Below are 25,463 nucleotides of genomic sequence, written 5' to 3' on the forward strand. Positions count from 1 at the left end.
ATTTACACTCCCACACATTCAGGCCATTCATGGTCGGCAGATCTGCAGTGATGAGAATTCTCTTGCCTAGCATGCTTATGGTCTTACAAAGGCTTTCACAGACAAGCACTATTCCTTAAATCTAGTCTGCAGACAGCTCCCCCCCCCCCCCCCCCCTCTCCAGTTGCTTCGCAGAACCAACTGCAAAGTAGCAGTCTCTTTATCACCAATCACCCAGTAGCATACTGCACAGGAACAAATAAACCATATCCTTTGCCAAGGCTTTGACTATATACCATTGTGACAGGAAATGAGGAACATCCTATCCCAAACCTTCCCACTCCTCCAAAAGTAGCATTCCACCACCAACACAATCTATACAATATCCTGGTCCACCCCTATGCCACACCCACTCCTAACCCCTGACCACATGGCTCTTAACCCAGTTGAAGAGCCAGGTGCAACACCTGTCTGCTTCACCCATCAGCACATCCTACTCCAGTCCTACAGTCCTGTCACAGAGTTATTCTATCCCATGAGAGGCAGGGGTAAACTGCTGAAAGGATCCATGTCATTTGAGGGTCATCTCAAAAGTCCTCCACACTGTACATGCACGACCATTACAGTGGCATGATCAAGTTGAAATTTGTGTCAGTTGTGAGCGAGACTTTTGGCATGACAGTCGTATATGTGTTTTCTGGTTTGTGTGGCTGTATCATGAATAATTCAATTTTAAAATGGAAGTGAGTCAGGTTGGAATACACATAGTGACCAGTGTTCCTACATCAGACTCAAATCCCTATGTGGAAAGAAACCAACAGAAATTTACAACACTTTGTGGGAATAATGTAGCAGACTGTAGCACAGTATCACAGTGGTCCAATCGTTTCCATGAAGTTCTTTATGAAAAATGTCTGAGGAAATTGCATATGAGGTCAAAATGTCTCTCACTACAGTTTACAGAACTATAACAGAAAAGCTAAAGATGACAAAAGTTGCTGCCAGTAGGGTTCTGGATGATCTGAGCGAGGAGCAGAAAGAGTCCCAAAAGTGACAAAACGTGCAAAAACTCTAGCATTCTGATCCACACAATGAGTACTGGCAAGCAGCACATGAATTCATCAGTTGCGCAGAGACAGAAGATGCCTCAGGTAAAAACAGAATTACATGGAGAGCAACAGGGACCAACACGTCAAGTGCAAATGGCTCTGAGCACTATGGGACTTAACATCTATGGTCATCAGTCCGTCAGGTGCAAAGTGAAGTGTGACTTACGCTGACCAGTGTCTAAGAGATCAATATGCAGCACCACAACAGATAAATCAGACAGCAGTAAGTTGCTGTACAGAACAGTGCATGATGTACCTAGTCCAATAGCATTGGCGATACTGGATACAGATCCTGTAGTTCCCAGTACATACCAAGGTCACGTACCATTACCAATGACTGACAATTCGGTATGCACAACACAAGTTGAGGCAAATAACTGTCTACCATTGCTAAGTAGGAACACAGGTTTGGAGGACATTGGAAGTCTGTAATATCCGATGGCAGTGCAGTGGACAGATGCAAATAATGTAGGTCGATAAGAGGGAGAATTGGTATAGTAGAACAAACACGATATGGTGTCACAATGAAATTTGACAATGACCACATCTCCACTGTGAGAAAGTTTCAACATCATAAAGAGGATGGAAATTCCTTGCAATCAAGAACACTTATAAATCAATTTCAAGTGGGCTTGCCATAACGTTGGCCCGTATCACATACCTAGATTTCATTTCTGCACACATGGACGATGGTATTGCAGAAACAATACAAAAAATAGTACAAACCTGCAAGTCCTATGATGAGTTTAAATCTTCATTTCTCTCATGATACTGGTCTCCTGAAGTACAGAATATGATCAAATACGATCTGCTTCCGACGACGTTTTACAAAAATTCGAAAGGGAAAAACCCAGTAAAATCATTTAAGAACATGGTAAAGAAAACTCTGTGCCTAGACAATCCGTATAATGATGGAAAATTGATCCGTCTATGTACAACTAAACTCCTGGTACGGTATCAACAGTAATTGGTAAGAAGAGGAGGAGATAATGTGCAGGCCTTTAAGGGAATCGTCTGTGAAATAGATTTCATATTCAGTGAGGATGATGCACAAAAGCTTAGCAGACAACAGGAGAATAATGTTGACAAGCCGAGAATTGGAAACGGGAAAAGTGGGAACAATAGTACTAACGGAGAACTGAATGTGGGACAGAGCAATGGTCGAAATGGAGGAAATTGGAACTCATCACGAAATAACAATTGGTACAATAACTGGCTCTAACAAAATAATAATAATAATAATGATGATAATAATAATAATAATAATAACAATAACAGAAATGGTAACTAGAGGAATAATGATGACCGCTGAAATGGTTTCAACCATGTAATCCAAACTATTCGACCTCAAGCAGCCCTCTGGAGGTGGCGAGAGAGCAACAGAATTCAGGAACATCAAGTGATCAAAGTAGAATCGAACCACAACTTGAGATTGAGATTAGGCCATGTAAACCAGGTAAATGTCAAAACTGACTAGCTGTGGAAATGGGAAACCAAGAGGATAATGCATGACCCCACTAAAAGTTGCAAAGTTGCCAGTAACCAGTTTAATAGACTCATGTATGACACAGGAAAGGAGGAAACAGTACCCAAGGCAGAACACACAGGTCAAGAGCCACGATTAATGTATTGGGATGCTACTGCTTGGAATTTGACGGATGATTAGATTGGTGTTCCAGCACTTGAGGTAACATGAAGTGAGGATGAAAATGGAGTAATTGTTTATTACAAATATTTCATACAAAAGCTAATGAAAGCAAAGTCCATGATTCCAGAATGAGATTTTTACTCTGCAGCGGAGTGTGCGCTGATCTGCCAGGAAGTTTCAAAGTCCATGATGATAATCCACAACTAACTGAAACAAGCCGGTGTACAATGTGAAGTAAAACCAAATGTATATATTTCAGGGGATTATGATGCCATAATGCAATTGTACACAAGTGACTATGGCAATTTTTTTCCAGTAAAGAATGGGGAAGTAGTCACAGTAAGAGGAGACAAACGTTGGTGATGTAAGTCCACCAAAAAGCCCAGTTTCTGATATTAAGAAGGTTAACCGACTTGTTTATGATTCAACTGAGGAAGTGCTGATCCAAAAAGATGAAAGTAATTTACCTCCTGAAGTACAACTAATAATTAAAGCTCAAATTGGAAATAAAGATGTTAACGCAGTGATTGATAGTGGTAGTGAAATGACTGCCATTCCGGAACAGTTGTAATCGCTGTAATCCTGAAAGAGAACTTCCACTGTTCAAAACTAGAAAGGTGAAAGTGAAAGAAGTGATTGATCATTATTCTACCGATGTCACTAAGCAATCTAGAATTGCATTTAAATGTCAAAGAAGGACAGTAGAAACAAACTTCGTAATTTATTTCGACACCTGGCAGATAATCCAGAGAGATTCTGCCATAGGTAAAGTATGCTAGCAGCAAGACACAGTCAATGCCTCCTCTTCATGACAGCAATAGAAATACTATCGACGACAGTGCTGTGAAAGTAGAGTTCCTACACATAGCCTTTCCTAATTCCTTCACCAAGGAAGATGAAGTAAATATTCTATAATTTGAATCAAGAACAGCTGCCAACAGGAGTAACTTAGAATTAGATATTCTTGGAGTAGTGAAGAAACTTAAAATCACTTAACAAAAGCAAGTCTTCTGATCCAGATGTATACACATTAGGTTCCTTTCAGAGTATGCTGACGCAATAGCTCCTTACTTAACAATCATATACAACCACTCGCTCAACGAATGATCCGTACCCAAAGACTGGAAAATTGTACAGGTCACATAAATATTCAAGAAAGGTGGTAAGATTAATCCACTAAATTACAGGCCCATATCATTAACATCAATATGCAGCAGAATTCTGGAACATATATTGTGTTTGAACATTACCTTGAAAAGAACAGTCTATTGACACACAGTCAACACGGATTTAGAAAACATCATTCCTGTGAAACATAACTAGTTCTTTACACACACGAAGTGGTGAGTGCTATTGACAAGGGAGTTCAAATTGATTCTGTGTTTCTAGATTCCCAAAAGCCTTTTGACACTGTACCACAGAAGTGGCTTGTACTGAAATTGCATGCTTGTAGGATATCGCCTCAGTTATGTGACTGGATTGTGATTTCCTGTCAGAGAGGTCACAGTTCATAGTAACTGATGGAAAGTCATAGAGTAAAACAGAAGTGATTTCTACTGTTCTCCAAGGTAGTGTTATAGGCCCTCTGCTGTTCTGTATCTATATACATGATTTAGGAGACAATCTGAGCAGCCGTTTTAGGTTGTTTGCAGATGAAGCTGTCGATTACTGTCTAGTAAACTCATCAGAAGATCAAAACAAATTGCAGAACCATTTAGAAAATATATCTGAATGATATGAAAATTGGCAATTGACCCTAAATAACGAAAAGTGTGTGGTCATCCATGTGAATGCTAAAATGAACCTGTTAAACTTTGGTTACACCATAAATCAGTCTAATCTAAAGGCCGTAAATTCAACTAAATACTTAAGAATTAACATTACTAACAATTTAAATTGGAAAGAACAAGTAGAAAATGTTGTAGGGAAGGCATACCAAAGACTGCATTTTATTGGCAGAATACTTAAAAGATGCAACAGATCTACTAAAGAGAGTGCCTACACTACGCTCATCCACCCTCTTCTGGAGTACTGCTGTGAGGTCTGGGATCCTTACCAGATAGAATTAACAGAGTACAATGAGAAAGTTCAATGAATAGCAGCACATTTTGTATTATTGTGAAATAGGGGAAAGAGTGTCATGGCCATGATACAGGATTTGGGGTCAACGCCATTAATTGTTGCGGCAGAACCTTCTCGCAAAATTTTAATCACCAACTATCTCCTCCCAAAGTGGAAATATTTTGTTGATGCCGACCTACATAGGGAGAAATGATCATTATAATAAAATAAGGGAAATCAGAGCTCGCGTGGAAAGATATAGGTGTGCCTTCTTTCCGCGCACTATTCGAGGCTGGAATAACAGAGTATTATTGTGAAGGTGGTTTGATGGGCCCTCTGCCAGGCACTTAAGTGTGATTTGCAGAGTATCCATGCAGATGAAGATGAATCACCAAAGAACAACCACAACATTATCAAACGAAAGAAAGGGCTCTGAAAAGGACTGTTGCACTTAATGAAACCTGGATACGAGGTTCTTAGCCAGAACTGAAGTTTCAGTCATCATAATGGGAAAGTTCCCAACCTCAACGCCTGAAAAAATTCCACCATCAACAATGAAAAGTGAAACTGATGACAATCTATGTGTATGACATGAATGGTGTCGTAGCTACAAATAAGAGTACCCCAGGAGGCTACAGGCTCTTTAAGCAAAATGATTTGCAGCTGAAAAGTCATCAAAGAAAGCCTGGAAGGCTTGTAGCTGGTGTCCTTATTTTGACTGATAATGCAAGACTGCATACTGCCCTACCAGTAACAGAAACGCTCGACAAATATGGATGGGATATACTTCCCCACGCACCATACAGTACTGGTATGAGCCCGACAGACTTCATTTGTTTCCAAACTTGAAAGAACAACTCCAAGCAAAACATTTTGGTACAATTGATGAAGCTTCCTGAGGTGACCTGAGTAGTTACACAGCTTCCACCCCCCCCCCCCCCCCCCTCGCCCACACACACACACACCAGCTGCCATCCCTTCCACACCAAATAATCCCTCTCGCTTGCCCAGTATGATGAAGATCTCACCAAGGCCTTCACAAAAAGGCCCTGTCCCCCAGGCCTAGTCAGTAAACAGATCATGCACACCATTTTCCCATACACCCCCAATCCTCCCACCACCCCCAAGATCCAGCTATAAAGGAATGTACCCTTTGTCACCCAGTACCATTCATAACCCAATACCACCCTGCACTGGAATTACTGAACCCCATATTTCGTCATGCCTCTGATTACCTATCACCATACCCTGAAAAGAGGGACCTTTCAAGATCTGTCCTATTACTTGTAAAATAATGTTCCATCACATACCTAAACTCCACAAGCACCCCAGTCGATCCTTACACCACTCCCAATCCCAACCCCCAACCCCTTGCCACAGGGATCATATCCATCTGCAAGATCTAAGTGTGCAAGACCTACCCACTCCACCCAGCCAGCACTTCCTACTCCAGCCCTATCACAGGCTTATCCTACCCCATCAGAGGCCGGGGCACCTTAAAAGTGGCCATGTTGTATATCAGCTCAGCTGCAATCACTGCACAGCTTTTTGTATTGGTATGACTACCAACTAGCTGTCCACCAGGATGAACATTCACTGCCAAACTGTGGCCACAGAATGGTGGACCAACCTGTGGCAAAACATGCAGCTACTGAGCAAGGTGGCACAGTGGTTAGCACAGCAGACTCGCATTTGGGAGGATGACGATTCAAACTCGCGTCCGGCCATCCAGATCTAGATTTTCTGTGATTTTCCTAAATTGCTCCAGGAAAATGCCAGGATGGTTCCTTTGAAAGGGTATGCCCAATTTCCTTCCCCAACCCTGACACAACCCGAGCTTGTGCTCTGTCTCTAATGACCTCAATGTCGATGGAAGATTAAACCCAATCTTCCTTCCTTCAAAACTTGCAGCTGAACATAACATGCTTGATTTGAATGGCTGCTTCACAACTCAGGCTATCTATATGCTCACCTACACCATCAACTTTTCTTAACTGTGCAGAGGAGGGTTATACTCACAACACATTCTCCACTCCCAAAATTATCCTGGCTTCAATCTATGGTAACCTACTCTCCCCACTCTCTCCATCCAACAGTTTTCGCCCCCCTCTGTCTGATTACCTCCTCCCTGTCCATGTCCCCCCCAACCTTATTGCGTGCCATCCTCTGCCAATGCACCTGTCCGTCTTTTCCCTTCCCTGTTTCTCTCTTTTTCCATCCCCCCCCCTCCCTCCCTCCTCGCCAGCCTTCTGTCACTGCACCTAACAGACTTATCATGCCTCCCTGTACGCTCCTCCACGAGACAGTGCTCTTCTCTCCTGCCCCCAGTCATACCTGGCTATCCCTCCCTCTTCCCTGCCCAACTCCAGACTGCCACTCAATGTGATAGTTGCATTCCAGTCTGAGTTGCCAGAGATGGTGGTCATGTCTATGTGAGATGTGTGCTTGTGTGCATGTGTGTGTGTTTTCTCTTCTGAAGAAGGCTTTGGCCAAAAGCTAAATGTGTAACATTCTTTTTGTTGAGCCTGTCTACACTCAATGTGTCATTTTTTTGGTGAGTAGCAATGTATCCTTTTCCTAACATTGTTCCCCTCAGTATAAGAACTTGGGATGAGTCAATGTTATGTTTCACAAGGGCTGTCAATACAGATTTGGTTGAAAATACGCCCACGATTTTCTCTAAAACTATGAATACAGACAAGAAAAAGTCATATTATTTTAGAGCCAATTTGGTATCAGATTCTGATGACTTATTTTTTAAGTAGCTTTATTTTGGAGTTTTTGTATTTATACTTTTGTAACATTAAAGAAATACACAATTTATTTAACAGCTTTGTACAACCAGGGAGGGCACTGGCACAACTATCAAGATGTGAAGTTCGTATGTAAAATAGAAAAAGGGGCAACCCTTACATTAGCTTTGTCAGTGTGGCAACATAGATAACACATTAAAATACATTAGTGGAAGCACACATGTAGTGGTCAAAGTCTTAAAATCAAAAAGGAAGCAAATTAATGCGGAATATTTTTATACAGGAATTTCATTCTGTTGGTGGACTCACAAATATACAAAGAGAAGTGAATAAAATTGGTACTCAGAGCAATACCAAAGTGAGTCATTTGCCTCCCCTTCTTTTCATATCTTTTTTTACAGTGTTTTCACAGAAGAAACAAACCCTGTCCAGTTCGTCACAATAAATAAAAAGGGACAAAGTCATCAAACGCAAGACCAATCTTCTAGTCTATTCTAAAGAAGCTAATGATGTATGACATAACTTCAATACTTATTCCTTACGATAATCATTCCGAGTTTCAGCTTCCATCAGATTTGCTGAGTAATCAAAAAAAGTCACATTCCAACTACGACCTTTATTTTTACTGTCCAGCATCATAATGTTGTATTCTGGAAATGAAAAAATAAATAAATAAATAAATAAAAATAAAATTAGTAGGCATCAACTGTTGTTGGCATATCATAAACAAATTATACTTTTGGCATTACAAAAACAGGACGCTACATTTGAATGAAACATAATTCATATTAACTGTGTGGCCTTCAGTTTTCTAACCTGTTCTTCCAATGAGCACAGATTCAGCATTAGAAATGGGACAAGTCTTATCAACTTTGTCATAGCTAAGAACTTCCTGTTTTTCTCCTGTCCTAGGATCAACTGAAAACCAGGTGTCCACTTTCTTTCCTGTGAACAAAACACGTAAATTATGACAACGTACCCAAATAGCTCATTATACGAGGATGAGTCAAATGAAAACCTTAAATATTTTTTTAAATATTATTTATTGTGCAGAAGTGGTACAAAGCTGTATCACTTTTCAACATAATCTCCCCCACGCTCAATGGAAGTCCTCCAGTGCTTACAAAGTGCATAAATTCCTTTGGAAAAAAAATTCTTTTGGTAGTCCGCGCATCCACTCATGCATCGCGTGGCATACCTCTTCATCAGAACGGAACTTCTTTCCTCCCACTGCGTCTTTGAGTGGTCCAAACATATGGAAATCACTTGGGGCAAGGTCTGGTGAGTATGGTGGATGAGCAAGACACTCAAAATGCAGGTCTGTGATTGTTGCAAATATTGTACGGGCAGTGTGGGGCCTTGCATTGTCATGTTGCGAGCTGACACATGCTGACAGCAAACCACGTTGCTTTGATTTGATTGCAGGCCGCAGATGATTTTTTAGGAGATCTGTATATGATGCACTGGTGACAGTGGTCCCTCTAGGCATGTAACGCTCCAAAAATACGCCTTTTTTGTCCTAAAAGAGAGTCAGCATAACATTCCCTGCTGATGGTTCTGTTCGAAACTTCTTTGGTTTTGGTGATGAGGAATGGTGTCATTCCTTGCTTGCTCTCTTTGTTTCCGGTTGGTGGAAGTGAACCCAGGTTTCGTCCCCATTAACAATTCTTGCAAGGAAGCCATCACCTTCTCGTTCAAAGCGCCAAAGTAGTTCTTCACAAGCATCAACACGTCGTTCTGAGTCAGCTGCCGTGGCACCCATCTTGCTGACACTTTGTGAAACTGGAGCACATCATGCACAATGTGGTGTGCTGACCCATGACTAATCTGTAAACATGCTGCATTGTCATTCAGTGTCACTCGGTGGTTTTCCTTCACTATGGCTTCAACTGCTGCAATGTTCTGTGGAATCACAACTCGTTGTACCTGACCTGGACGAGGAGCATCTCCCACTGAAGTCACACCATTTGCGAACTTCCTACTCCATTTGTATACTTGCTGCTGTGACAAACATGGATCATCGTACTGAACCTTCATTCGTCAATGAATTTCAATAGGTTTAACACCTTCGCTAAGCAAAACCCGAATAACAGAACGCTGTTCTTCCCTGGTAAAAGTCACAAGTGGGACGGCCATCTTTATACTGATACTGCGACGGTATGTGTGCATCTGCACTATGCTGCCACCTACAGGCCATTCTGCATGCTGTTTGTAGCATGCTTACTAACTTACAGGATAATGGTGCGAAATTTCGATTTGTTATAACAAATTTAAGGTTTTCATTAGACTCACCCTCATATACATATAAATCTGGCTTCACTTCAGTCTATAGCTCATGTTTCCACAGAAAATAGTTTCAGTTTTTTTAAATACAGCAAATGATTCGTAAATTTCCCTATACAAGAGGGTTATATGCAGAATTAATCATGTAGAGAAATGATTTATTTTCACAGTTTTTGTAACCCTAGATAACAGCAATAATACAAGGCAAACTCATAACATGCAAATGGTTGATATACTCTAAACTTACGATAATGACAGATTATCTTGAACTTCACACTGTATGCATTGTATCTATTACGAGCACATTGCAAATAATTTTGAAAGAGAAATTGAAAATGCCATAATTAACATTTATCAATTACACACAAGACTAAAAATAAAATCAACAACATTAATACAAATGGATACAAATGTCAGAACCATTTTCAGCAAGATAATGAGTATCAAGGGAACAAACATTTGATTATTTGTAATGTTGATGATCTGTCAATCCTCAATTGCCATTAGCATTTAATTAATCATTAATATAATATTATATGGAATATAACTGAACAGCAGAGAATGTGCAAGAAATGAACAACATTGAAAAATAGAATAAACTATTACACAATATGTTTTCACAAATTTCCTAGACAATAAGGTGGGTGCGACTCACCAGTATAAAGTATCCCATCACTGCTTCGGCAAGGTGAAGAGGCAACAAGCTGTGGTATAGTAAATGGTAGTTTCTTTAAGGCATCTTGATCAGACTCAGACAAAACATACAGTGAACCATCTTTAGGGTCTGGCAGGTACATGGGGCTGTAAAAGGGAGGGAAAATAATAAAGAGAGATGAAGTGAAATGGTACTTACAGCATATGCTTAAAAATACAACATGAATCACTTATTTTATGCATTATGGATGTAGAAAATGTGCCATCATTGCAGTTAATGCTAAATAAGGTTTCAACATGTAGTACTTACATTAAAAGGGGACCCTACTTCTACAACATAATTACTCAACATTGGAAAGACTGATACTGAACCTTTTTCCTTTAGCTTCATGTGTTCCCTCTTCAGTCGAAAAAACACATGTGAAAAGGAGCAGCATGTGACAAAAGAAAAAAATAATAATCTACTGGCGGAATGAGATTTCCCACTCAACTGAGGTCTAAATGAAAAGAGAGGATTGGTCCGAGACATGAGACGACTGAAGATTTTATTTAGCAATAATCCATATAACAAAAACACTAATTGTTATGTGTGTGATAGCATGCATACCTAATATGTTCCAAAATGCTGCACACAAAAATGGTATTTTACAGTGATCATACCTTGGGTTCTATTAGTGATGAAGACGTATGGTCAAGTGTTTTGGATAGCCCTTGGGCTGGGGACCATTTGTATACACAACAGAAGGATCATCTTGGCGTCACTATCCTTCAATACACGTTCAAAGTATGAATATCACACACTTTCTCCTCAGGCAAATGGAGCAAGTTGGTTGGTTCTTTTTGCATTTGATGTGATCTATGGTGGGCCTCAAGGGACTGTCGGAAGCAGTTCCTTGGAAAACCCTCCAAAAAGAGGGCTTTTTAAATTATATTTTTGTCGTCATCAGCAGACCAAAAAAACCAGTCAATGATTATAAGATGACTACACGCAGCAAATGGCAGAAATTTTAACAATATATTCTTAAGCTCCTGATCTCAAACAAACTTGGAAAATTTTCTCGAAATCTTTATCCATTTCCAAGATATAGAGGTTCAAAGTTACCCCACTTCTGCACATAAAATCCGGTATGAGAGGAAATCAAAGTGATAACTGCAGCAAAGTGCTCAAAATTTAACGCTGAATTCTCTAGAAAAGGCATCTTCCTGTTTTCAAATATCTTTATCCGTTATCAAGAAACACCCAACAAAGTTGTTTATTGGGTACCAACATCCAGTCGTGGATTCCTAGACCGTTATGCGCAGCAAATGGCAGTAATTTTTTACAATGCATTCCTAATAACCTGATCTCCAACACCTTGAACGTTTTCTTCACATCTTTATCCGTTTCCGTGGTCCAAAGTTACCCTGGTTGTAGACATAAAATATGTGTCTGAGGTGATAATGTAGTTTATTAAAGGGTGTAGCATGGAAAAATATGCTGTAAAGTGTCTCAGTTATCATCTGTGAACTCCATGTTGTAGTACTGAAGCACAAGCAAAATTTTTCTGCATGTAACATCCGTTCAGCAGTATAGAAATAATTTTGTGTTATTTCAATTTCACATAAGTAAACTATCTAAATTTTACTGAGCAATACATTTATTTTCATATGAGTTACATGCCCTATTGCAGCAGGGAAAAGAAGGGAACTGGTGGAAAATGCTCCTACCAGAGAACAAAAAATGCGAATATGTTCCTGTTTATTTAAAAGACTCTGACTGAATAGTGGGATATCAGATGCCTCATTCAACCTCTCTCAGCATCTTTAAAAATTTTCCCAAAAATTTTAGCATGTGTACATATTCAGGGTTATAAATACAAAATCAAATAGGGGTAATGCAAGAGTAGGTTTAATAATGAATAAAAAAATAGGAGTGCGGGTAAGCTACTACAAACAGCATAGTGAACGTATTATAGTGACCAAGATAGACACGAAGCCCACACCTATTACAGTAGTACAAGTTTATATGCCAACTAGCTCTGCAAATGACGAAGAAATTGAAGATATGTATGATGAAATGAAAGAAATTATTCAGGTAGTGAAGGGAGACTAAAATTTAATAGTCATGGGTGACTGGAATTCGACAGCAGGAAAAGGGAGAGAAGGAAACATAGTAGGTGAATATGGATTGAGGCTAAGAAATGAAAGAGGAAACCGTTTGTTACAATTTTGCACAGAGCATAACTTAATCATAGCTAACACTTGGTTCAAGAATCATAAAAGAAGGTTGTATACATGGAAGAATCCCGGAGATACTAAAAGGTATCAGACAGATTATATAATGGTAAGACAGAGATTTAGGAACCAGGTTTTAAATTTTAGGACATTTCCAGGGGCAGATGTGGACTCTGACCACAACCTACTGGTTATGAACTGTAGATTAAAACTGAAGAAATTGCAAAAAGGTGGGAATTTAAGGAGATGGGACCTGGATAAACTGAAAGAACCAGAGGTTGTACAGAGTTTCAGGAAGAGCATAAGGGAACAATTGACAGGAATGGGGGAAAGAAATACAGTAGAAGACGAATGGGTAGTTCTGAGGGATGAAGTAGTGAAGGCAGCAGAGGATCAAGTAGGTAAAAAGACGAGGGCTAGTAGAAATCCTTGGGTAACAGAAGAAATATTGAATTTAACTGATGAAAGGAGAAAATATAAAAATGCAGTAAATGAAGCAGGCAAAAACGAATACAAACGTCTCAAAAATGAGATCGACAGGAAGTGCAAAATGGCTAATCAGACATGGGTAGAGGATAAATGTAAGGATGTAGAGGCTTACCTCACTAGGGGTAAGATAGATACAGTCTACAGGAAAATTAAAGAGACCTTTGGAGAAAAGAGAGCCACTTGTATGAATATCAAGAGCTCAGATGGAAACCCAGTTCTAAGCAAAGAGGGGAAAGCAGAAAGGTGGAAGGGGTATATAGAGGGTCTATACAAGGGCGATGTACTTGAGGACAATATTGTGGAAATGGAAGAGGATGTTGATGAAGATGAAATGGGAGACACAATACTGTGTGACAAGTTTGACAGAGCACTGAAAGACCTGAGTTGAAACAAGGCGCCGGGAGTCCACAACATTCCATTAGAACTACTGACAGCCTTGGGAGAGCCAGTCCTGACATAACTCTACCACCTGGTGAGCAAGATGTACGAGACAGGCGAAATACCCTCAGACTTCAAGAAGAATATAATAATTCCAATCCCAAAGAAAGCAGGTGTTGACAGATGTGAAAATTACCGAACTATCAGTTTAATAAGTCACAGCTGCAAAATACTAACACGAATGATTTACAGACAAATGGAAAAACTGGTAGAAGCCGACCTCGGGTGAGATCAGTTTGGATTCCGTAGAAATGTTGGAACACGTGAAGCAATACTGATCTTAACGACTTATCTTAGAAGAAAGATTAAGGAAAGGCAAACCTACGTTTCTAGCATTTGTAGACTTAGAGAAAGCTTTTGACAAAGTTGACTGGAATACTCTTTCAAATTCTAAAGGTGGCAGGGGTAAAATACAGGGAGCGAAAGGCTATTTACAATTTGTACAGAAAACAGATGGCAGTTATAAGAATCGAGGGGCATGAAAGGGAAGCAGTGGTTGGGAAGGGAATGAGACAGGGTTGTAGCCTCTCTCTGATGTTATTCAATCTGTATATTGAGCAAGCAGTAAAGGAAACAAAAGAAAAATTTGGAGTAGGTATTAAAATCCAGGGAGAAGAAATAAAAACTTTGAGGTTCGCCAATGACATTGTAATTCTGTCAGAGAAAGCAAAGGACTTGGAAGAGCAGTTGAACGGAATGAACAGTGTCTTGAAAGGAGGATATAAGATGAACATCAACAAAAGCAAAACAAGGATAATGGAATGTAATCAAATTAAGTCGGGTGATGCTGAGGGAATTAGATTAGGAAATGAGACACTTAAAGTAGTAAAGGAGTTTTGCTATTTGAGGAGCAAGATAACTGATGATGGTCGACGTAGAGAGGATATAAAATGTAGACTGGCAATGGCAAGGAAAGCGTTTCTGAAGAAGAGAAATTTGTTAACATCAAATATAGATTTAAGTGTCAGGAAGTTATTTCTGAAAGTATTTGTATGGAGTGTAGCCATGTATGGAAGTGAAACATGGACAATAAATAGTTTGGACAAGAAGAGAATAGAAGCTTTCGAAATGTGGTGCTACAAAAGAATGTTGAAGATTAGGTGGGGAGATCACGTAACTAATGAGGAGGTACTGAATAGGATTGGGGAGAAGAGAAGTTTGTGGCACAACTTGACTAGAAGAAGGGATCGGTTGGTAGGACATGTCCTGAGGCACCAAGGGATCACAAATTTTGCATTGGAGGGCAGCGTGGAGAGTAAAAATCGTAGAGGGAGACCAAGAGGTGAATACACTAAGCAGATTCAGAAGGATGTAGGTTGCAGTAGGTACTGGGAGATGAAGGAGCTTGCACAGGATAGATTAGCATGGAGAGCTGCATCAAACCAGTCTCAGGACTGAAGACCACAACAACAACAACAACAACAACAACAACATATTCAGGCTTTTTTTATTTTGGGAGAGAAGTGGCAGTGGCAAAGAGATGGAAAAGTAATAAATACTGGATGACAGCAGACAAACATCTGGTTCCTGAAGAGGACAGTAGACTTTGCAGTACTTGCAGGATCAACAGGCTGGATGACTGATTGATTTAGCCTTGTAACGTCACCCAAAAAGACTGCGCTGGTACTGTGAATGGCTGAAAGCAAGGAAAACTACACCTGTAATTTTTCCCAAGGGCATGCAGCTCTACTGTATGGTTAAATGATTATGGCGTCCTCTTCCTTTAAAATATTCTGGAGGTAAAATGGTCTGGCATTCAGATTTCCAGATGGGGACTACTCAGGAGGATGCTGTCATCACAAGAAACAAAACTGGAGTTCTATGGATAGGAGCATGGAATGTTAGAATCCTTAATCAGGTAAGCAGGTTAGAAAATTTAAAAAAAGGAAATGGCGAGATTTAAGTTAGATATAATGGGAATTAGTGAAGTTTAGTAGTAGGAGGAACACAGCTTCTGGTTAGGTGAATACAGGATTATAAATACAAAGTCAAATAGAAATAAGGCAAGAGTGGATTTAATAATGAACAAGAAAATAGGAATGGGGGTAAGCTACTATGAATATTATTGTAGTCAAGATAGACACAAAGCCCATTCCTAGCACAAGTTTATATGACAACTACCTCTACAGATGATGAAAAGATTGAAGAAATGTATGATGAGATAGAAGATATAACTCGGATAGTTAAAGGAGATGAAAATTTAATTGTGATGGGCGACTGGAATTCAATAGCAGGAAAAGGAAGGGAAGAAAAAATAGTTGGTGAATAGGGACTATAGGAAAGGAATGAAAGAGGGAGGCACCTGACAGAACTTCGCACAGAGCTTGATTTAATCACCTACCACTTGGTTCAAGAATCATAAATGAAGGTTGTATATGTGGACGAGACCTGGAGACACTCTAAGGCTTCAGACTGATTATATAATGATAAGGCAGAGAGGTCACAACAAGATTTTAAACTGCAAGACATTTCCTGAGATACATGTGGACTCTGACCACAATTTATTGGTTATGAGTTGTATGTAAAAGGTGAAGAAATTGGAAAAAGATAGGAAACTGAGGAGGCAGGACTTGGAAAAGTTGAAAGAAAAAGAGGTTGTTGAGATTTTCTGGGGTAGTGTTAGGCAACGGGTGACTAGAACAAGGGAAAGGAATACAATAGATGATGAAATAGTGAAGACAGCAGAGGACCACACAGGTAAATAGACAAGAGCTTGTAGAAATCCTTGGATAACACAGGTGATATTGAACATAACTGATGAAAGGAGAAAACATAAAAATGAAGCAACAAAAACGGAATGCAAACATTTAAAAAATGAGAATGACAAGAAGTGCAAAATGGCTAAGGAGGAATGGCTAGAGGGTAAATGTACGGATCTGGAAGCATATTTCATTAAGGGAAAGACCGATACTACCTACAGACAAATTAAAGAGGCCTTTAGAGGATGGAGAAGTACCTGTATGAATATCGAGAGCTCAGATGGAAAACCAGTCCAAAGCAAGAAAGGGGAAGCTGAAGAGTGAAAGGTGTATATAGAGGGTCTATTCAAGGGAGATGAACTTGAAGGCAATATTATAGAAATGGAAGAGGATGTAGATGGAGCTGAGGTGGGAGATATGATACTGTAAGAGGAATCTGACAAGAGTTCTGAAAGATCTAAATCAAAACAAGGCCCCAGGAGTAGATAACATTCCATCAGAAGTACTGAAGGCCTTGGGAGAGCCAGCTATGGCAAAACTCTTCCACCTGGAATGCAAGGTGTATGAGGTGGGCAAATTACCCTTAGACTTCAAGAAGAACGCAATAATTCCAATTCCAAAGAAAGCAGTTGCTAACAGGTGTGAAAATTACCGAACTATCAGTTTAATAAGTCATGGCTGCAAAACACTAATACAAATTCTTTAGAGAAGTGTGGAACAACTGGCAGAAGCCAACCTCAGGGACAATCACCTTGGATTCTGCAGAAATTTTGGTACTTGCGAGGCAATACCTACCCTATGACTTATCTTAGAAAATATGTTACGCAAAGGCAAACCTACATTTATAGCATTTGTAGATCTGGAGAAAGCTTTTGACAATGCTGACTGAAATAATCTTTTTGAAATTCTGAAGGGAGACTGTAAACCATATTTTGATATCGTGCTAAAATCTGCAAAGTAATCTGTTGGAAAGGGTTATGTGTGAACTGGATCATTTGTTCCAAGATTACTGCGCAACTGAACACTGAAAGTGGACAGTATTAGTAAGTGAATTGGAATTAGTGTTGAATGAATTGCCATAATCATTCACTAGGTGTCACCAGTAGAGGTAATAGGACAAAAAGTAGAAGAGGAACCCCTCTTGAACTGGGTTAAGTGGCCGGATAAAACTCTGCCCCCCCCCCCCCCCCCCCCACAACCAAAATCAATAAAGAATATTAAAGAAGAAATGACTAGAGAAGCTGAAGAAAGTAAAAAGAGATGGGATAAAGGCACCTGTATATCATACAAGGTGGGAAATCTCGTCTTGTATAAAAGTCGCAGGAGAAGTGAAAAATGCGGAAAGACAACGAGCAAGTTTGAGCCACTGCAAGAGACGCGATTCATGATAACCAGGATACCACACGCAAAGGCAGCAATGTTAACACACCCAACAACTGCAAAAGGAAAGGGCATGTATAATACCCAGGATTTATGACCATTCATAAGAAATTAAAGAGTGATTAAGTAACACTCAATTTTTTTCAAAATTGTTGGGTGTGACAAGCTTATTAGGCAGTTTCTAACAAATTAAATAATTCAAAAATAGTATGCAGTTAGTGCTCAGCAGGGTTGAGATAATGAGATATAAGTTGGGCAGTGAACCGTAAAAAAAAAAAAAAAAAAAAAAAAAAAAAAAAAAAAAAAAAAAAAAAATATGTTCCCTATAAATGTTTCCACACTGATAAAGGTATTTGACACCGCTGCATTATAGAGTGAGTTAAGTAGTATCTCCAAGATGAGGAGCCTGTTCTCGATTATGAGGTTGTTATGCATGCTTTAGGTGTGCCAAGAGTCAACATTATAAAGAAAGAGACGTAGAATGTCTACACTAGCATGAATATTGATTGCATTATTACTGAGCAGAAATTAAACCTTTCTTCAATTCCTCCATTTATAACCATGTTACAACCGCTAAATATTATTTCTGACTTAGAGAAATTTTATCAGGAATGGATTATGAGAAATTAACATTCATCACATAAACTGTCTACGACGTGCTATTCCTTTTTGTATATTACACTTTATTTGGTTTTGGCTATGATATGTGGATTTTATAATAGAAACTAAGCTTCATAGTGACACCCCAAAAAGTGTTATACTAGTCTTTGCATGCAAATACAAACTGAGGTGCTTGGGTTCTAATGTTTGTTTAATGAGTTTACTAATGGCAATTATCATGTCTGCTGTACTACATAACTAAAGTATTTTAAGTGATACATTGACTGATCAACTTAGGTTGTAATGGTACTAATGCTTCAGACCATGACTACAGAGGTTTGTTACTGCTGTAAGGTGTAAAAAAGTAAAATAAATAAAAGGTTGACTTACCTTCTTTGAAGATTGAAACAGTTAAAGAAGGAATCTAAGGTTTTTGTAACTTGATTTATTGTTTAACAATATTGTAAAAGTATACCTCTTTTATGGATGTACGTTTGTTTTTTCTTCTTTACTTCCTTTCTTGCTTGTTTATTTATAAGGAGTGACATATGTACGGGTACAGTGTTTCCCTTATATATGTTGGTTTTATATCCATATTGTGTAGCTTCAAATAAATGAACAAGTGGAATGAGTTGAGAATTAGAGTGTTGTTTTTTTTTTTTTTGGTGGGAGATAATTATATTCATTTAATTTTTTTAATTGTTTCAATTTCATAGTCTGTGATTGCTGTATTCTTGTCCGAGGTATTCCTTTCGAGCCACATGTGGCACCGAGAGCAATCAGACTGCCCGTGACATCATCACAAGTAGCAGTTGAGACCCCAGGCCATACGCAGCCCACAAGGAGCACTGAAGATCAGACAACAGAGCTGACAAGGATGTCAACTGGAAATTCAATTGTTTCTGGTGTGAGGACAAGACTGGTCAGTCCTGCTTCTCTGTATTCATCTATTTTTGTGAAGAAATAATAACTTGATATTCTGTGTTTGAGGAATGGTGCTATTCCTTTAGTAGAGTATTGTGTGTGTGTGTGTGTGTGTGTGTGTGTGTGTGTGTGTGGAGGGGGGGGGGGGGGGTGGGGGGGGGGGAACAAAAAAAATCTTGGCGAGAGTTAATCGACGTTTGCTCCACTGAAAACAAAAGATAGTCAAAGACACTCACAATCCGTACATTGAATAAACATTAAAGCAAACCAAAGAAGTTGGGGAAGAAGAATTAAAACTTTGAGGTTTTCCGATGCCACTGTAACTCTATCAGAGACAGAAAAGGACTTGGATGATCAGTTGAACAGTACAGACAGTGTCTTGAAAGGATGATACAGACGAACATCAACAAAAGCAAAACAATGATAACAGAATGTAGGCGAATTAAATCAGGTAATGCTGAGGGAATTAGATTAGGAAATGAGAGATTTAAAGTAATAGATGAGTTCTGTTACTCGGACAACAAAATAACTGATTAGGGTCGGAATAATGAAGATACAGAATGCCAACTTGCAATAGGAAGAAAAGCATTTCTGAAGAAGAGAAATTTGTTAACATCGAATATAGATTTAAGTGTTGGGAAGTTTTTTTATCACGATATTTGACTGCAGTGTAGACACGTATGGAAATGAAACATGGACGATAAACAGTTTAAACGAAAAGAGAATGGAAGCTTTTGAAATGTGACGCTACAGAAGAATGCAGAAGATTAGATGGGTAAATCACGTAACTGAATAGAATTGGAGACTAGAAATTTATGGCACAACTTGATTAAAGGAAGGGATTAGTTGATAGGACACATACTAAGACACCAGGGGATCACCAATTTCGTATTGGAGGGAAGTGGGGAAAGGCGGGAGGTAAAAATCTTCTTAAGATGGAGACCACGAGATGAATACAGTAAGCAGATTCACAAGAATGAAGGTTGTAGAAGTGATTCGGCAATGATGAGGCTTGCATAGCATACAGTTGCATCAAACCAGTGCCCGAACTGAAGACCATAACAACAGCAGCAGAAAGTGGTTGTGTTGTAGCAAGAGTGAAGGAGACAATGGCAGTGTGTGTGTGTGTGTGTGTGTGTGTGTGTGTGTGTGAGAGAGAGAGAGAGAGAGAGAGAGAGAGGCAGTGGATCACAGTTGACAGTGACAGAACAGTGCTAGGTAAAAGAAAAGGAGTCAGTATCAGCTGGGGAGGAATGAAAAGAAAATGATAGTTGAAGTGGAAGTGGGTGAGAACCAGTTATAATGAGAAACACAGTATATGGTAATGACAATGAGGAAGAGAGGTAGTGACAGTGAGAAGAGACAGCAGCAGTAGGAAGGAAGGAATGAGATATTAGCAGTAAGAGAATGCGAGAGGGAGACAGTGACAGTGGGAGGAAACTGTAATAGTAGGATAGAATTAAGAAAACTGAGGCTGTGATAAAGGAGCCAATGACAGAGAGAGGGAGAGAGAAAGAGATAACAATGAATTAGGCTGAGTGGGTGAATGGGAAAGCGCAACAGGGAGTGAATGCATATGAGTGACTTAACAGTGATGGACTAGTGGGTGTGAGTGAGTTACAGTTAGGGGAGCTTGTGGGAGTTTGGGGCAAGTTGCATCTTTAAACTAGTGCAAACATATTTGCATGCCATAATTTTTGCAAATATTTTCAACACTACTGAGAAAGGTGGAATGAAGCAGGTGGTACTTCACTTTTCAGTCAGAGTCTTTTAAACAAACAGGAACATATTCACTTTTTTGTGCTCAGATAGGAACATTTTCCTGCCGATTATAAAATTGATCATGATGGATTTACTGACTGTGTAACAGAAAAACTTCTCATGGTTGGGGTTAACAGTCATGCAGACTTTTTTAAAGGACATCGTATTTGCTATAACTGTAGAAATTTATTTCACAATTGCAATTTCGGCCTTTGGGACATTTTCAAGTGGTACTGCAAAAGATTTTGCTTCAGCACATACCAGACTTTAAAATCCTCTGACACATATATATTTGTCATTGTCAAAACATAAAAGTCCTATATTTGACCATGTATATGTGTTGGAGGATTTTAAACTCTGGATGTGCTGAAGCAAAATCTTTTGCAGTATTACTTGAAAATGACCCAAAGGCCGACATTGCAAGAAGACATTCACAGGAGGATACTGACTGACAATCACGGAAATGTGTGTGTGTGTGTGTGTGTGTGTGTGTGTGTGTGTGTCATGCTTTTAAAGGTGAAAGAGACAGTGAGAAAACGATACGGCTAGTGAACATGCTGTTGGTCTTCAGGAATTCACTTTATGTCTGAAAGGACATTTACTTTTAATGATTGTATCTGTTGGCGATGCAGGTATTAAGAGGAACATCATTCCGTTTCTAGAGATATATACTATACAATGAGGTGAAATATGGTAAAAAGCATTATCTGTCTCACAATAAGTCATTCTAAAAAACATGCATACTGAAATACTTAAGATACGACACTAGATTTATGGTGAAAGTTGATCAGTTACAAAAACAGGATGATTGAAAAATTTAGAACGTTTATTAAAATATCAGGCTACTTAGTTTGACACACACCAGCGAGAATTAAAACGAACATCATTTCAAATCAAATCACAAGTGGAGGACGCCCCACAGATACCACCACAAAAGTAGAGATAAAGAAAGAGATGGACAAGATTGCTGTTAGACTCCAAGAGAGTACCATATTCTCCTATCCATTAGTCAGCATGAATATTAAGAAAAGGAAAGTTACTACTGACCACACAGTTGAGATGCTGAGTCACAGATAGGCACAACAAAAGGACTGTCACAAATAAACCTTTCGGCCATTACGGTATTCATCAACAATAGACGACACACATACATATAAACGCAACTCACACACATGACCGCAGTCTCAGGCAACTGAAACCACACTGTGAACAGCAGCACCAGTACATGATGGGAGTGGTGAATGGGTGGGGATAAGGAGGAGGCTGGTGCAGCGAGGGGGAGCAATAGTGTGGTGGGCATGGTGGACAGTGAAGTGCTGCAGGTTAGACGGAGAGAAAGGGAGAGATGGGGAGTGGGGGAAGGGAGTAGCAGAAAAGGAGAGAAATAAAAAGACTGGGTGTGATGGTGGAATGACGGAATGGGGACAGGGAACGGACTGGATGGGTGAAGACAGTGACTAATGAAGGTTGAGGCCAGGAAGGTTATGGGAACATACGATGTATTGCAGGGAAAGTTCCCACCTGCACAATTCAGAAAAGCTGGTATTGGTGGGAAGGATTCATACGGCAATAGGCTGTGAAGCAGTCATTGAACTGAATGATGTCATGTTTGGCAGCATGTCCAGCAACATGATGGTTCACTTGTTCTTGGCCACAGTTTGTCAGTGGCCAATCATGGGGACAGACGGCTTGTTGGTAGTCATGCCCACATACAATGCAGCAAAGTGGTTGCAGCTTAGCTTGTAAATAACACGAATCGTTTCACAGGTAGCCCTGCCTTTGATGGGATAGGTGATGTTAGTGACTGGACTGAAGTAGGTGGTGGTGGGAGATTCACTGATGACATCTTGGCGATCTGGATCGAGAGTGAGAACACACTATACACATTCCTCCAGAACCTCAACAACGTCTCCACCATTTGCTTCACCTGGTCCTACTCAACCCAACAAGCCACCTTCCTAGACATTGACCTCCACCTCAAAGATGGCTACATCAGTACCTCCATCCATATCAAACCAACCAAGCACCAGCAATACCTCCACTTCGACAGCTGCCACCCATTCGATACCAAGAAGTCCCTTCCGTATAGCCTAGCCACCCATGATCATTCCATCTGCAGTGACGAGCAGTCCCTCTCAAAATATACTGAGGGTCTCATTGAAGCCTTCACAGACCATTATTATCCTCCCAACCTTGTACAAAAGCAAATCTCCTGTGCCTTATCTTTCCAGTCTCCCACCACCTCCTGGCCTCAATCTTTGTTAGTGAGTGTCCTCACCCATCCAGTCCCTCCCTTGTTCCCATGCCAGCACTACAAAGCCACCATTCTACCATCACGCCCAATCTTTTTATGTCTCTCCTTTTCCGCTACTTCACCCCCCCCCCCCCCCCTTTTCCCTGCCCACTGTCTAACCTGCAGCACTTCACTGTCTGCCACCCCCATCATACTATCCCTCCCCCTCCCCACCCCAGCCTCTTTACCCCACCCAGTCGCCACTCCCATCATGCACTGGTGCTGCTGCTCGTAGTATGGTTTCAGTTGCCTGAGAATGTGGGTGTGTGTAAGTTGCACTTGTTTGAGTGGTGTGTGTGTGTGTGTGTGTGTGTCGTCTGTTGTTGCCGAAGGCTGCAATGGCCGAAAGCTTTATTTGTGACAGTCTTTTTGTTGTGCCTATCTGTGACTCAGCATCTCTGCTATATGGTGAGTAGCAACTTTCCTTTTCATAATATTGTTGCATTCCATCCTGGATTTCCCATTGTTTGATTTCAGTCAGTAAGAGATAGATGAAGATATATAAAACCTGAATATGAATATGAAGAAGGAACCAGGATTTGACTGAGTGCTACAAGATTTTAATCAACATCTTTGAATAAAAGATTAAAGAGATTCTTTGTTGCGTTTTTAGGCACTTGGAATATTTGTGCAGAATTCAATCTGGATGATGTAAAAGTGAGTCTATAATCTGGAAAACTGGTACATGATGTATCAAAACTGGTACATTATGTATCAAAGTATAGACAGACAGTATCTTTCAACATCTGTTTCTATCTCCTAGAACATTTAATATTTAACAGAGTTTAGGGAGCAATAAACAAAGCAACTCCAGAATACCACGCAGGTTTCCAAAAACAAGAATATCTGCTGTACTGGCTCCAACACTATATGTCAAGTCATTGTTCCACAAAAAGCCAAAAATATCAGTGGTTTTTGTTGGTCTGTTTGTTGTGTGTGGTACCATAAGACCAGATGAGCTGTTGTGGACTGGCAAGACAGCCAATTCACAGTGACGGGTAACCGAAAGGCACGCGTTTAACTCACGCAGGCTGGCGTGAGGTCTGGAACAGGATATGTAATGAATGCTATAAAGAAAAGTACGTAGCTGCTGGAATACTTAACTTTAATCCACAATTGGTGAACATAGGTCTTGTTACTGTACATGCTTCATTAGATACATAGCAAAGGATAATTGGCACCTTGCTAGGTCGTAGAAATTGACTTAGCTGAAGGCTATGCTAACTATCGTCTTGGCAAATGAGAGCGTAATTCTCAGTGAACCTTTCCTAGCAACGTCGGCTGTACAACTGGGGCGAGTCCAGTACGTCTCTCTAGACCTGCCGTGTGGTGGCGCTCGGTCTGCGATCACTGACAGTGGCGACACGCGGGTCCGACATATACTACCGGACCACGGCCGATTTAAAAGCTACCACCTAGCAAGTGTGGTGTCTGGCGGTGACACCACATGAGCACCTGGCTATATTCCACAAAGGTGTCTACCAATCAAAAAGCAAACTGCTCTGAAGTATAATATGCTGACTAATGACCCTTTCAAGATCAGCACTGGGCATAGCACATGAAAACAATTTACAATACAGAATGTGTAGTAACCATGGATGTTGCCTTTTGATCCAGCTACCAACCACAAAGCAGTGTGTTGCAGGCTGCCGCCTTTCTGATGCACCTGCAATTCAACCGCAGCACTTCACATCTGCAAAAGCCATTGCTGTAGGTGGTGGCACCACATTTGCTGCATACAGTGCTGCTGCTCTTGGCACTAGCTCACCTCTGTGAGCCATGTGACACTATATTCATTTCTTGGTATTCTCCTGCTGGTCAGCTTAATAGAACACTGCCCAGGTGCTCACCAGTCAGTCGACACTGGGAGTTCGCAGTTACAGTTATATGGAGCAGGAGCCAACAGCGCAGGTGGTCCCACAATCAGAGTTCCATTCATGTGGAGTGCAGCGCACACCAGTTGGGACCTACAGCCTCGCATACCGCATCCAAACTGCTGAGACTTTGTACATGTTTCAACCGTGGACTACATCCATGTACAGATGTTTTTGGGCTACGTCAGTGCTACTTGAGTCAGGGCAGACAGTGTACTTGAACTCAGTGGTTATGTAGCAAACTTGTACAGCTTGTATACTCAAAGAAATGTCACTGTTTGGTGGCAACCCTTATTAGACCAGG

The 25,463-nt window shown here is 40.2% G+C and overlaps 1 protein-coding gene across 1 annotated transcript in view; it reads right to left on the bottom strand.

Annotated features, from left to right (window-relative positions):
• LOC126416293 (serine/threonine-protein kinase/endoribonuclease IRE1) overlaps positions 1-25,463 on the bottom strand; it is a 146,821-nt gene that overhangs the window by 86,561 nt on the left and 34,797 nt on the right. The window contains exons 4-6 of the mRNA XM_050083946.1: positions 10,489-10,634; positions 8,367-8,495; positions 8,093-8,200 (exon numbers count right to left, since the gene is read on the bottom strand). Of these exons, the coding sequence (XP_049939903.1) occupies positions 8,093-8,200; positions 8,367-8,495; positions 10,489-10,634 (383 nt within the window). The remainder of the gene's footprint in view (positions 1-8,092; positions 8,201-8,366; positions 8,496-10,488; positions 10,635-25,463) is intronic.

The sequence above is a fragment of the Schistocerca serialis genome, chromosome 8 (genome assembly GCF_023864345.2).
Source record: "Schistocerca serialis cubense isolate TAMUIC-IGC-003099 chromosome 8, iqSchSeri2.2, whole genome shotgun sequence".
Taxonomy (NCBI): Eukaryota; Metazoa; Arthropoda; class Insecta; order Orthoptera; family Acrididae; genus Schistocerca; species Schistocerca serialis.